Raw genomic sequence first — 15286 nt, 5'->3', positions numbered from 1 at the left:
TTTTTTTTTTTTTTACCAATTATCCAAATAATGTTAAGTCCTAGAAAGCTATTATTATCAGAGGACACCTCAGCATAACATAGCGGTTAGCAGATCAATGAATGAGAGGGCAGCTTTACCAGAGTTGCCCATATACCACACCATGTTACAACACAGTAGGGCTATTGCAGACAGAAACAATACTGTACTACATCGATGTTTCCTGTCGGCTCAATTTTTGAGTGGACTTTGCTGTTCCGATTCGCATGAACGGTATACGAGTGGAGCGACTGAGCGGAGCGCACACGCATAGAGCGGGATAATACGCAGAGCGTCACACCACGTGAAAGTGAAACCTGAGCGGTGAACTAATTTTCGGCAGCCGAAATTTCGGTGCATCTCTAATTATTGGCGACATCAGAAATTTATATTATATAATAGATGCTTTGTTAAACATTTTAGCAATTTAAAAATATTAAAAAATGATTTTTTTACATGGCACCCCGGTTGGGAAACACTGATCTAAAGAATTAAATGGATACTGTCTTTTGAAAGTGTGTAGGCCTACTTTTATTATTATGCTTTTATATTATGATTATATATTCAGTGGCATAAAATTGTCTTAAAATGACAATAATATTGTTTATGCCAATTTTTTTCTAGGACAATATATCGCACAACAAAAAGTAGTTATCGTGACAGGCCTAGCAATTGGCTTAGTTCTACTGTAATTTAGCTAACCAAACTTAACTAGTTACTCGTCGTCTTCATACTATAGGCAAGCAACAGATGTAGTAATTTGCTGGTCTGTATATCTAGGTAGCTATCAATAATTTGTTTAATTGGTCAACGTTTCACAATTTGAAAAGATAACAGTTTATAAAACAAGCTAGTGAACTTACCTCTCTCTGAAGATCTGTCCCCTCGAGCGAATGACAAACGCACCTCGTCGCGGCTCGCGCCAAAAATGCTTTCCCGGGGAAAATTACGTCCCTAACCCTTTTCACAAGTAAAATTACTTTCCCTTATAAAAAAATATTAAAAACGTTCATGTCAGTTTTTCCCAACCCATGCTCCATGTGAGAATAGGACCGCAAACTTCACTGAAATTTGTATTATTATTCACCAGCATTACAAAATAAAAACATAAACTCTAAAACTGTGTAGGCTACCATGTGCTTTAATATCAAAGTTTTCTCAAACTAATTAACTTTTAATGAACTCATAGCTATTTATTAACATGACTCGTAAATACCTTATAATAATATTAATACATTTAATTAATGCATGACTGTTGATCAAATATGTAATACTAATTCTACAAGTGTGCATGGGCTAGTACCAATAAATTAATGTTCACCTTTTATTTGTATTTAGCCTTCATACAAACAAGAAATGTTAAATCACTGTCAAATAAACATCTCAGACTCATCTTATTAATATTAATATCTTTAACTTCAAACTATAGGCTAACACACTACCAGTCAACAGTTTTTGAACAGTAAGATTTTTAAAGTTTTTAAAGACGTCTCTTCTGCTCACCAAGCCTGCATTTATTTGATCCAAAATACAGCAAAAACAGTAACATTCTGAAATATTTTTACCATTTAAAATAACTGTTTTCTATGTGAAAATATTTTAAACTGTAATTTATTCCTGTGATTTCAAAGCTCAATTATATTCCAGTCACATGATCCTTCAGAAATCATTCTAATATTCTGATTTGCTACTCAAATACATTTATTATTATGTTGAAAACAGTGGAGTAGAATTTTTTCAGAATTCACAGATGAATAGAAAGTTCAGAAGAACAGCATTTATTTGAAATAGCGATATTTTGTAACATTATAAACTGAAAAAGAAGAGTCTTGTTGACTTTCACTTGTGCTATGATAATTGATTTGAAATTCCAAGATGAAACACAATGTTAAAGTTGTTTTAATCCTTCTGAAACACTCAGACATGGTTCTCAGGCAGTGAAATTGCATCCGAATTTGTGTAAAGTTTTAGACATTTTCACGCGTGAGTTCCAAATCAAATATAGCAGCACAAGAAAAAAATATAATGTTCATACAAATTTTTTAATGTTTTTTGAAACATTAAGACCTTTTCACTTCTTTTCAGATAGGGAAAAAGCATTTGATTGTGTGTGAAGTTTCAGACAAATTGCCAAAAATAATTTACCGTAATGGGACAACGTCAGTTATAAATGACGGATCCCTAAAAAAAGGTCAAAGGTCAGATGAAGAAAACTAATTTTGGAAAATGATTTTACTCCTAAATATAAATGTAAAATATAAAGTCAATTATTTTTTAAGCTGTAAATTCACAATTAGTCCTATAGAGGGAGAGCAGGGCGGCCGATATATATATATATATATATATATATATGTGATTTAAATAAATAATCTGAAAATTAATTAAATAAATCTCAATTAAACAGACTTATTTTAGATTGTAACTTTTTAACTAACTTTTTGATTCTGTATTCATAATAATAATAATATAGTATTTTTCACAAATAAAGAAATTGTTTGAAAAAAATATTAATAAAAGTGTAGCCAACTAGGCACTCAGTAAGTTTGTGCCCACTGGGACACATTTTTTCTAATGAAGACATGGAAACACTCGATTTACATACATTACACACAGTGAAAATTATGAATATGACACATAGACTGTATAAAAAGATATGACATAGTGGGCACCTGAATATAGCGCAACATAGTTTGAAATCAAGGGTGTAAAGTTTGTCGATCGTGGGTCTCCAGTGAAGCTGAACTAATTCACACGGACTGTCCGTCACGCACAGTAAACACGTTCATGCAGGCTACCAATGCACACTTCAGAATATCTGACACCTAGATTCGATTGAATCTGCAAGGTTTGTGAAATTAAATGTTTATTAGATATTCAAAGATTTGTGTAAATGATATAAATGCGCATTTGCTGTATGTTGACGGTAAATGAGAAAGTATTAGTGTTTGCCTTTCTGTTACTAATAATATAAAAGCAAACGCTATAATACTTTTCTGCATACCGTTTACTTTCTTTGTTTAACAGTTCTATCTAATAACGTATTAGATATGATTTGAATATTAAACAGAGACCGTAAACTAATGAACACGGTGAATGTGAGCACTGTATGCTCAGGCGCTGCCTTTCTCAGGCGTTCTCAGCGCCGTCACAATAAAAGTCCCGCTATTACGAGGACATAAAAGATTGCGATCGCTACGATTCGCTTGAAAAGTAGATCGTGGACGTCTTCAAGATCGATCACCCCTATACAAAACTGGTTCAGTGGATGTGGTTAGCTATGCATTTAGCATTTTAGCCAGCGTGTGTAGTAGAGACTCTTGAGCTAGCAAGAGTCTGCTAACGTGAGCTAGCTTGTAACAGCATTCATCCAAACATCACGTTGTAGATAATTGTAAATGATACTGTTTAAAGTCCAATCTTTAGAACTGTTTACTGTGTTACTGCTGGCCAACACACTATTTATTTATAGTCAACCACTGGCTAGATAGCTAGCCATTTTGATTTCCTAACTGTGAATTTTTCTTAAGTGAAATGTTAGAACATAGTTGATGTCACTTCCTGTGTGTGTAAACGTTTAGCGCAGTACCTCACACTTTCCATAGTTGGCGTATCAGTGAGTGAGCAAAAATGTGATACACACAGATGATTTTAAAAAATTGTGACAATTCTGGCCTAAGGAGATTTTTGCACCAGGTATATATTTGAGGCTGTAGAACACTGTGGTATGCTCAGAAAAACGAGGACATCGATTTTCGTCCTGACTTCTACACGTCCTGACTTTGTTGGTGTGTATTCATAATTTTGTCCTGATATGTCAAATACAAACGCACACACACACACACACACACACACAAATAGTGTTCAATTGTTGAAGTGGGTGCTCATTTGCTTATTTTATTCAGTTCTGACACACACACACACCAATTATGTTGAAAATTCAGTGTTGAACAAAAATGCTTTAATTTTTAATTTATTTTTTAATTTTTTTAATTTTGCTTTCAAAAACCTTTTTTTTTTGTTGTCATAGTCCGTACTGCATAATGTTACATCTCACCCCGGTGGATATCATAATGTTACATCTCACCCCAGGGTATAACCCGGACTATTGGGTGAATTGTAACATTTCACTCCTGTGTTTGAAACTAAACCATGCATTTTCTGTTAGTGTAGTTAACAGCTACACCATTTAATATCAGACACTTGGAACTAGTTTGAATTATATTTTGAACGCACTGGCTTAAAAGAACTCCAAGATACAGACAGAAATGTAAAAAATGTTACAACCATCCCTGGTCTCCCCTAACCATATTTAAGGTTGTTACCGGCTTCTATCGCTAGGGGGTTCGAGCTGTAATGCGGAATAGCTGGTGAATAGCGCGGATGAGAAGGCAGGACGCAGCAGTTCCACATTGAGCTGAGTCAGATCAGGCTACTGTGTGCATATGTGAAAGTCGCTGCGCACTGATGACATGTCTTCAAAGAATACTGAATCCAAGAAGCCAGAGATCTGTCAGGTTCTGATGTATGCGGAATTTATGGTGACTGGAAGCATGAAGGTCCGGTGTTCTTTGATATTGACTGAGACAGAGCTCACCGTTCAAAAGATCAGCCCAGCACTCGGTGGACGAGGAAAAGTCGTGTATTACCTGAGTGACTGCGTCGGGTGCCGGGCATACAGGTCTCATGACAGCACGGATGTGGGAGCGTATTTTTCTGCTTATTTCTACCCACTGAGGACTCGATGGATGAGGTCTGGGGTGGCTCGGCAGCGGGTGGAGCAGTGCTTTCGGGTAGCGCCCGATCAGAACCCGAGTGTGAACCTGCAGGAGGCGCAGAGATGGTCAAGAGCCATCAGGGACAGAGTTCTACACCAAAGACAACAAACAACAGGTTTCTTTTTCTTTCTTTCTTTCTTTCTTTCTTTCTTTCTTACTTACTTATGTTGTGTTTAATCAAGTGGTATATAAATGACTTTTTAACTACTGTGATGTACTTTCGATGTCTTCCGGTTATATTAGACCATCCTGTAACTTCCTATAATCTGCCAGATGTAATCAAATCTCATTAAATGAATGACATTATCTGTTGTTTTTCTAAACGTACAGTAGTCAATAATAATTCTTAGGAAGAGCTTGTTATTCTTCCATTCAGTTTTACTTGATTTTAAGTTTGAACTATTAATATTCAGACAATGTTCGAACGTTTATTTTAATACAAAATTGCCACTGGTAAAAAATAAATAAAAGTTTATCTGCACTGCAGTATGTTTTTTTTAAACATTTTTTTAGTAACATTTTGAATGGATCTGTATAGTATCCACATGTAGTCAGGACAAGGCGGCTAGATTAGTGGTCTCCATGTGGTCCAATTTGGTATCACACCTTGACTTGTACTTAATTATATAAAAAAGCTCTAAACAAATGCAACATAATTTTTTTTCTAAGTTTTTGCTGTTGCACTTTTATTAATTAAAAAGTATTTTAAATTTATCTTGAAAAAAGCTAGCAGAAAATAATGTTAAGGTTTTGATAAGTTTTGGTAGAATCATTGTCAAACTTAATCCAGAATTTAGTAAAACACCTATCTTTATTTCAAATATGTTTCAAGCCTCTCAAATTCTAGTAATTAATATATTTTCCTTCTGGAAACTTTTTCCTAAAAAAAAAAACGTATTTCTATAACTTTCACTGTTTAGCATTAAATCATACTGGGATGTTTGCTGAAATAGTTGAATGTGGCCCCAAGTCTCCATTAATATCAGACTCTGGTGTGTGTTTATCATGGTTCAGTTGTATTGATTGTGAAAAGGCTGATATGCTAAAGATCACTGATTGACATTTTTGTATGATGTAATTAGTGGTCGACCGATATATTGCCAAGGCCGATATATCGGCCGATATTTGTAGAACCTCAGAAAGGGGGGAAATTATCACACACAGCACCATCCAGTATCAGTTGTCATATTCTGGAAATGCTTCTTAAACTTTTTTCTGTGGTCACAAAAAGTCTTTGTTTAAAACTAGTGTTAATGGTGAATTCTAGAGGAACAGTTTATGGGGTCCTGGTTGGTTTTATTTTTCTGCATTAGACTTGGTAGTTGCTCAGGATAAGGAAAATGTTTGTGCATGTATGGATATTAAGTAGGGCTGGGTATCGAGTGTCAGTGAGCCAATAAAGGCCCGGGTATACTTCACTTTCTGCGTTCCGTTGTTACGAGATTTTTGGTTTCCGAGATTTTCGGTTTCAGTGGGCAGAGCATACATGAATATTCATGAGTTTCTCGGACATGCATTAAGAGTATATATATGTTTGTGAAACTTTATGACTTGGCCTATAAATAATGTTGCATGAGTGTTTGTCGTGCATCAAAATAGACTAGGGGTGTAACGATATGCTCATGTCACGGTACGGTACGTATCTCGATACTGGGTTCACGATACGATATCTATCACGATATTTTGAACAAAATTAAAAAAATGAAACTGAAATTGCCACCACTCTACGATACATATCGTAACATTTTTGCATCGCGAAATATCGTACTGCGATATATCGTTACACCCCTAAAATAGACCATGCATTTTTATCAATGATCATCGTGTGTATATTATTTAAGTGAATATTATTTCATTCATTGCCAGAAGATGACAGTTTTAAAACTTAAAAAACGCACTCGTGTAAATGCCTAACAGATGTGTAAACTGAAGACTATTTGAGCTTTATTAAAACGATTTGCACTGATTTATTGCGTTGGTTACACTTTGTTCCTTTGTGCAGTGGCTCAGGAGATGAGTCTTTGAGATTGTATAAACATCAAGCTGAAAAATAAAACCAAAGTTTTTTTTTTTATATATATATAATGTAATCTTGTTAAAATTGATTTCATAAAATTGGTATCGAAAAAAGTATCGTTCAGGAACCGGTATCGAAGTCAAGGTATCGGTATCGATATCGAACATTTTTGAACGATACCCAGCCCTAATATTAAGTGTAAATAATATACCCCCTTCTCTGAGAGGACCGGCTGTACCTGTTAAACTGGTTAAGCCCACCACCCTTCCACAGTGCAACTGGAAACTGGAGTAGATTGGGTTTAATAATTGTCCAAAATAAACTATTTAAAGAAATGTGATGTGTGTCTGTGTGGGTTATCAGTGTTCTTCTTCACATTACTTAGTATTTGTCAATTTAATTTGCTTCTGTCTAAAGAATAACGTAATTGTGGGAAAAATCTTGATTGGCTGACATATTTTCTTGCATACTTTTGATAGGACATGTCTTTGTCTATGCAAGTAAATATCATGTCTGCTATCCATTTTCCAGGAGCAATTCAAGTGGAGGTGAAGAGGCCTTTAATGTTCCTGATTTTGTTAAATCCTCACAGCGGTAAAGGGCATGCACATGCTCTTTTCAATGGGAATGTGCAAGGCATGCTACAGGATGCTGGGATACAACACACACTCATCATTACAGGTGAGGAGAACCCATTAGTACAAAGTAATGAACAGACCTACAGTGGGAATAGAAAATAATCACATTTTGTTTCTTTGCACCTTGAAATGAATGATAATTCCTTACATTTATATAGCGCTTTTCTGGGCACTCAAAGCGCTTTGTGACAGAGTGATGAAGCCAATCAGCAGATATGGGGATGGTTAAGAGGCCATGACGGTCAGAGGCCAATGGGCGAATTTGGCCAGGATGCCAGGCTTACACCCCTACTCTTTTTTGAAGGACATCCTGGGATTTTTAATGACCACAGAGAGTCAGGACCTCGGTTTAACATCTCATCCGAAAGAAGGTGCTTTTTTTTGTCAGTATAGTATGCCCGTCACTACACTGGGGCATTAAGGCTGATTTATACTTCTGCGTCGGACCTACGCCGTAGCTTACGCATAGACACACACCCATACGCCGTAGTCTGATGTGCACCTCTCCAAAAATCTAACAGCGCGTCAATTCTACGCAGACCGCAAGCACTGTGATTGGTCTGCAAGAACCCCTCCCTCCATATGTACTTGAGTTTTGTGTGTGTTTATGTGCACTTTAATATATTTTAATGTTACACCTTCTTATATTAAATAAAACAAAGCAAAGACCAAGTGTCTTATCATTTATTATACTACATAGCATTATACATCAGTAGTTGTCCGCAACAAACAATGTTGATCTGCCGTGGTACAAGTCCTTGTGCAGATCGAAAGAATGCCATCATCTCCTGTTCCGTTGTTGTCACGCAGAAGTATAAATGAAAACTGACGCATAGCCTACGGCGTAAAGGCTACGGCGTAGGTCCGACGCAGAAGTATATACCAGCCTTTAGGACCCACACAGACCACAGGGTGAGCACCCCCGCTGACCTCACTAACACCTCTTCCAGCAGCAACCTAGTTTTCCCTGGCTAGATGAAGAAAGAAACAGTTTTTGTTTTATCCATCTGCATTTACTCAGTGCAACTTAACATCCAAATGAAAGATATAACACCAACATGTCAGAAAAAAAAATAAAAAAACAGAATCACTGAAAAAGGATCACCCCCTTGTGTCAGTATTTTGTTGAACCACCTTTTGCTTTAATCTGTTGAGATATATCTGTACTAACTTTGCACATATAGACTTTGCAATATTTGCCCACTCTTCTTTGCAGAACTGCTCAAGTTCAGTTAAATTTTATGTTGACCGCTTGGACTGCAGTCTTCAAGTAATTCCACAGATTTTCAATGGGGTTTAAGTCTGAGCTCTGACTAGGCCATGCAAGGACATTCACCTTTTTTTCCTTCAACCACTGTGTGGTCAGTTTTGCTGTGTGCTTTGGGCCATTGTCATGTTGGAAGGTAAACCTTCTTCCCACTGACAACTTTCTGGCAGAGGGCAGCAGATTTTCCTAAAGAATTTTACAATATTTTGCCCTATCCATCTTTCCTTCTATCCTGACAAGTGCTCCAGTCCCTGCTGCAGAGAAACACCCCCAAAACAGGATATTACCACCTCCATGCTTTACTGTAGGAATGGTGTTATTTGGATGGTGAGCTGTATTAGATTTCCACCAGACATATCGTTTGGTGTAGGGGCCAAATAATACAATTTTAGTCTTAGAATCATTAAGGTGCATTTTGGCAAAGCTCAGTTGTGACTGCATGTGGCCTTTCTTGAAGAGTGGCTTTTTTCTTGCAACCCTCCCATACAAGCCACATTTGTGGAGAATTTGTGATATTGTTCACATGCACACAATGACTGCTCTTTGTCATAAAATCCTGCAACTGTTTCAGAGTTGCTGTAGGCCTCTTGGTAGCCTCTCTGACTAGTTTCCTCCTGGCTCTTTCATCCAGTTTGGAACGACGTCCTGATCCAGGGAGGGTCTGTGTTGTACCAAATACCTTCCACTTCTTAATAATAGGCTTCACTGTGCTTCTAGGCATTGATAAAGCCTTTGAATTTTTTACTTGTGCCTGTCCACAACTTTATCGGAAATCTTTTGACAGTGCCTTGCCACCCATAGTTGATTGTTTGCTTCAGTTGCACTACCAAGGACTGAAATGCTCCAGGAAAGCTCTTTTAATGCTGAGCTAATCAAAATGACTACAGCTGATCACAGTTGAAAGTCAAATGACTTTGTGTGCCATTGAGAAGGTGATTAGCTACACCTTTTTAGGAGGGGGTGATCCTTTTTCCAACTCAGTGATTCTGTTTTTTTATTTGTTTATTTTTTTTTATGTTGGTGTTATATCTTTCATGTGGATATTATAAGTCGCTCTGAGTAAACACAGCTGAATAAAAGAAAAACTGTGTCCATCATTCAGGCTGCAAAACAACAAAATGTGATTATTTTAAAGGGGATGATTCTTTTCTATACCCATTGTACACTATGCATTTAGCAGTCCTTATGCTCCCCCTTATGCTGTTAACCTATTTGATGTTTTTCTGCTAAACTAATCATTCAGTTTTGTGAACTGAATCAACCAACATCTGACTCAAAATAATGATTAATTCATAAAATCAATATACTACTTTCATTAACTATATAATGATAATTTTATGTTGATTGATTGATTGATTTTTGCATGTATGTGTGTATGTATGTTATTCTTTAGCTTAAATGCAATCTTGGGTGTCTTCTCAGGTCTCTATTCTTGTCTATTTGGTTAGCACAGCAATGAAAATAGAGCCCTTACACTTAATGAGAACCAAGTCTGTCTAATACCTATCCTGCTACAAAGCTGAATATACATAATAGACCAAAACAATCTACCTTTAAAGCATTTAGCACAGCCTGGCATCCTAATGCATATGTAGATCTAAAAAGTAGATCTCTTTTGAAATTATTTTCTCTTTGAGAATGAAAAGGGTTATGAATAAACAACCTTTTTTTCTCCAATTATGGCTAGGTAGTAACTTGAGCCTCCATTACTGACAACTAACCCTCTTCTTTATCCTTCTCTGTTTAGTTATTCTCCAGCTTCTTTTTCTCTCCAGCTTCTCTTTCTCTCTCTTTTTGCATTTCCTGCATTGTCAAATAGGATGTGACTGAATTAATGAAGGGTATTGATTTTTTCCGGGCTACTTAGAGGCTTACTGATGTCCTCCTGGGGCAAAAACCAGATGGAGCAGCTTCTAGTTTTCAAAACATAATAATAAAATAAATAGGACAATGTAAATGTAGTACAATATAAAGGTGTATGCTCCTGCAGACTAGTTATTGTTATAGGAAATGTGGTTAGAATTGATTAAGTGCACCTTATAGGACATAAATAACCATTATGTGTCTGCTATGTGACAGTGATATCAGCTGGGACAGTGAGTGTGCTAGCTTAAAGACTTGAGTTTAGATGGAAGTGAGACTGGATCTGATTTCCTTAGTAGCATAGTCTGTAAATATCGCCTCCTGCTGGTGGAATTCAGTTGAGCAAAGATTACAAGCTGCATACTTCAGGCACAGTGACCATGAAAAAAATAATACTGATTTCATGCAGAACAAGTATATCCTCATACAATTACTTAATGGGTTTATGTAGACTACAGTGTAAATGACATTTCTTCTGGCTCACCTTTACTGTCTCACACTTTTGAAAAAAGCCATCAAAAAGAATAATAATGTAGAAAACAGCAGCATGACCTACATTGTTTCCTTTGTTTGTTTCTTTCCAGAACGCCAGAACCACGCACGTGAGCTGATGCGGGAGGCAGACTTGTCTCAGTGGGATGCTTTGGTCATCATGTCTGGTGATGGCCTACTATTTGAGGTATGCTAATTATGACTGCCTAAGCAGACGTTCTGTAGCATTTGTAGTAGGCTGTATGATTTTGTCAAAAATCATATGGCAGTTATTTTAACAATTGATTGTATTTAATTGATTGTAACATTTTAATTTATATTTCTGTCATTTAGATATTAAGGCTAAAAGAAGAAGAAACTTTGAACACTGAAACAGCAGCTTAGTCTAACAAGCAATGGCTTTTGTTTTCACATTAGTAATGTTTTCATCCTATACTTGATAATATTAATATACTGAATATTAGATTTTTATTAATAAAGATGTTAGTAGTATATTTCTGTCATAATTTCTTTGATGCGAATCTTTCCAGGGCAATCATTAAACAATGCAAGTCATTGTTGATGCATCATCACTAATTGCACTAATTGAATTAGCATTACAAAGTTATGTTGGTACAACAGACTTTTGCACTTGATGAAACAATGTTGAATGTGGATATCTACCTTTGAGTAAAAAGACCTTAATCAGTAGAATGAAAAAAAAAATAGATTGTGCTATATTTGGGCATTGTCTGTTTACATTGAGTGCAAATTGCAAACCTTTGTGGAACAACTGTTGACAAAGATTTTAGAATTATTGGAGCATCTTTTATTTTTGACATACAGCCTATTTCAAGTATAATCTGCATATAATATTCCTTTATTAACCTGGATACCATGGGATTGTCTAGTGAACTGCTCACTGCTTTGCCTCTTGACATGCCCCCAATATTTTCTCAGGTGGTAAATGGGCTGATGGAGCGTGAGGATTGGGAAGAAGCTATTCAGACTCCTCTGGGAGTGCTTCCAGGGGGCTCTGGAAATGCACTGGCAGCTTCTATACACCACTATTCTGGGTAAGGCTTTCCACAGCTCATATTTTGCTTGTCTAGAGCTATAGGGAAATTGTTTTATCCAAACTGCTTATTTACAGGCCTTTTGGATCAATGTCAATAAGTCATTGTGTAAATCATTACTCAGTTACAGTACACCGTGTATACACCTGCGCCGCAACCGCTAAAGGCTGTCTACACTGGACACAACAAAGCGACCATTGCAAATCATTTGAACGTTCTGTCAGTATGCCATAAATAGAATGTGTTGTGTCGCGCCGCATCCAGTGTAGACAGCATCACTGATTATAATAGGTTCTATTTAGGGGTGTAACGGTACACAAACATGGCAGTTTGGTACGTACCTCGGTTTTGATGTCACGGTTCGGTACAGCAGGGGGAAAAACTAAATATAAAATTTAAATATAACAAGCAACACTCAACTTAAAAAAAAATTTATGCAAACATGTAAATTGCACATAATGCAGTTTTTAAATTAACTTCTAAATTATAAAAAATTACATTTGTTGTTGAAATATATTCATTTACACAGTGCCTCTCATAACTCATTTCATAACAGATTTATTTAAACATTATCAGGGCTGGGCAACTTCGGTCCTGGGGCCTGTTCTTTGTATGTCGTTAACTCAGTTAGCTGGATTTGATTGTTGATGATTTGGCATGATCTTGGATTGGTTGGTTCTTCGAAGCTCATCCTGGAGTTGCTGTCATAGCAACAGGTCCTTAAGCTTAAACCTGCTCGGTAGCAGGTTTATTTCATGTAAACAGGATTAGATCGCATCTTTGTAAGCAGAACTGATACTTAAAATCTGTCCCAGCCACTGCTACTTTATTAGAAGAGTACCCTACTGATCCAGGGACAGTAATTTACAATAATAATAATTTAAAAATTAATACAAAAAAATATTATAATGTTGTGTAGTCATCATCTATAACACTACAGACACAGCCAGGTTTACTAGTTGAAAAATGTATTCGTGATGAAATAATTACATTATAATTGTATTGGAGTCTTACACACATGCTGTACAGTTAATCTGAGCCGTGCATTAATTTGAGTGGTGACGGCTATTATGGGAGTGGCTCGATGGAGCGCAGGAGATGCAGATAACATGATCTTGACACTTAAGAAACTTTAATTAACGCTGTCACGTAACAAATCTGCTTCAAAAATTTAATTAAATTAATTGCTAATCACAACACTGAAATAAAAATGTAAAGCCTGTACAAATACTAGAAATCATGAATATAAATAATTGGGAATCATGTAAAAAATAAAATAAAAACAGTGCACATTTCATTTATCTATTATTACATTATGTAGTTTTGTTCGCTTGGCTGTTTCCAGAAATTTGTCAAGTTTTTTCGTCAGGTGTCTTTTTTAATTATATGATGTCATTACTTTGCTGTCTTGCCACCAGCCAATCGATCGCTGCATTGCTGATTGTGGTCTCGAGTATCGATACATCTGCCCTTTTCGTGGAACACGAGAACGCACACTAATCTTAGACAACTTAATCCAGATATATATTAATCAAATCCGCAAATCCGTTTCGAGATCAGTTATCACGATTACTAGATCAAATCATCTCAGATGTATTAAGCGAGATATGAAGAACAGAACCCAGGAGGGCTACTGTTCTGCAGAGTTTAGCTCTTACCCTAATCAAACACACCTGAACAAGCTAATCAATGTCTTCAAGATCACTAGAAGGCTACAGGCAGGTGTGTTTGGAGCTAAACTCTGCAGGACAGTAGTTCTCCAGGACCGAAGTTGCCCTGCCCTGCATTAAGTAATTAAGACATCACTAGCAGGTAAAGTAAAATATAATGAGTATATAGACTAATATTTTGTGAAATGCTCTTCTCGACTTTATTCATAGCGCACTAACGATCTTTGGGCACTGATAGTAAATGAAATGCTACGTGACATTTTGTTTACAAGCAGTTTTATTGCCATCTTTCTGCGGTTGAAACGCTGATTGAGCAATTACATGAGGCATGAGATTGGCATTTATGTTTATTTCGCGTTAAAACTAGTAGTAAAGAGGAAGAGAATTGTCCTGCCTTTTGAACTGAGGCGTTTATATGATCTGTCACGCCACATCAAAGAGCGTCAAAACTACATTTATTGTTTGAATTTCCTGAAAAAAAGGACATAATTTCAAAGAAGAGACTTTTGTTTCTTATCAAAAGTTTCCAATGAAGTTCCGCTCGTGCAGTGGTTAAAACAATGCTGTATTTGTTCGATTGGCCTACACATGCGTGCCAAACCGAAAGCGTACCCATACCGAAAATTTCCGGTACAAATACGTGTACCATTAAAGGGTTATTTCACCCAAAAATGAATATTCTGTCATTAATTACTCACCCTCATGTCCTTCACTGACAGTAATGCCACCCAAACTTTCAAGATCCATAACGGTACTAAAGACGTTTTTAAAACAGTTGACGTGACTACAGTGGTTCTACAATAATTTTATGAAGCGACGAGAATACTTTTTGTGTGCAAAAACAGAACAAAAATAATAACTTTATTCAGCAATCTCTTCTCTTCCCTGTCATTATCCTTATGCGGTTAACGTAGTAAGCACAGTGAAGGCTTCCGTTTTCTACGTCCGAACGCCGGCTCATTATTGGCCAAAGCCTCACATGTGAACAGCGCGACGCATGCGTGTGATGCTGATGCAGGAGCCGTCCAATAGTGAGCCGGCGTTCTGACGTAGAACCTGGAAGCGCTGGACGTAAACAACGAATGAGAATGACATAGAAGAGAAGAGGTTGTTGAATAAAGTCGTTATTTTTGTTTTGTTTTTGTGCACAAAAAATATTCTCGTCGCTTCATAAAATTATTGTAGAACCACTGTAGTCACGTCGACTGTCGGCTAGTGCTGCAGGCTTAAGGCCAAAGTATACTTCGGCCGTCCGCGTCCACATTACGTAATTTTCGTCATCAGGAGGGCTCGCGGACAGCCACGCACCCCGTCTGCGTGCAGGTGCTAGTGATGGGAAGTTCGGATAATTTTACCGACTTGGACCTTTGAGTCTCGTTCAGCAAAATGAACGAACCTTTTTTCGAGTCATTTTGTTCATTTTAGCAAAATATAATTAAAATGTTACGCGTTACTTCCCTAACACGTCTACTACTTACGCAAACGTTGATT

At 36.7% G+C, this 15286-nt stretch overlaps 1 protein-coding gene across 1 annotated transcript in view; it reads left to right on the top strand.

Moving 5' to 3' along the window:
* The first annotated feature begins 4433 nt into the window (after positions 1-4433).
* Positions 4434-15286, top strand: part of LOC107702984 (sphingosine kinase 1) — a 14456-nt gene continuing 3603 nt past the window's right edge. The window contains exons 1-4 of the mRNA XM_016505470.1: positions 4434-4908; positions 7342-7491; positions 11163-11257; positions 12010-12125. Coding sequence (XP_016360956.1) covers positions 4488-4908; positions 7342-7491; positions 11163-11257; positions 12010-12125 — 782 coding nt within the window. The 5' untranslated portion in view covers positions 4434-4487. The remainder of the gene's footprint in view (positions 4909-7341; positions 7492-11162; positions 11258-12009; positions 12126-15286) is intronic.

This window comes from Sinocyclocheilus anshuiensis, unplaced genomic scaffold (assembly GCF_001515605.1).
Source record: "Sinocyclocheilus anshuiensis isolate Anshui unplaced genomic scaffold, SAMN03320099.WGS_v1.1 scaffold1039, whole genome shotgun sequence".
NCBI lineage: Eukaryota > Metazoa > Chordata > Actinopteri > Cypriniformes > Cyprinidae > Sinocyclocheilus > Sinocyclocheilus anshuiensis.
Note: the sequence above shows the minus strand (reverse complement) of the source record. Positions and strands in the feature narration are given on the sequence as shown.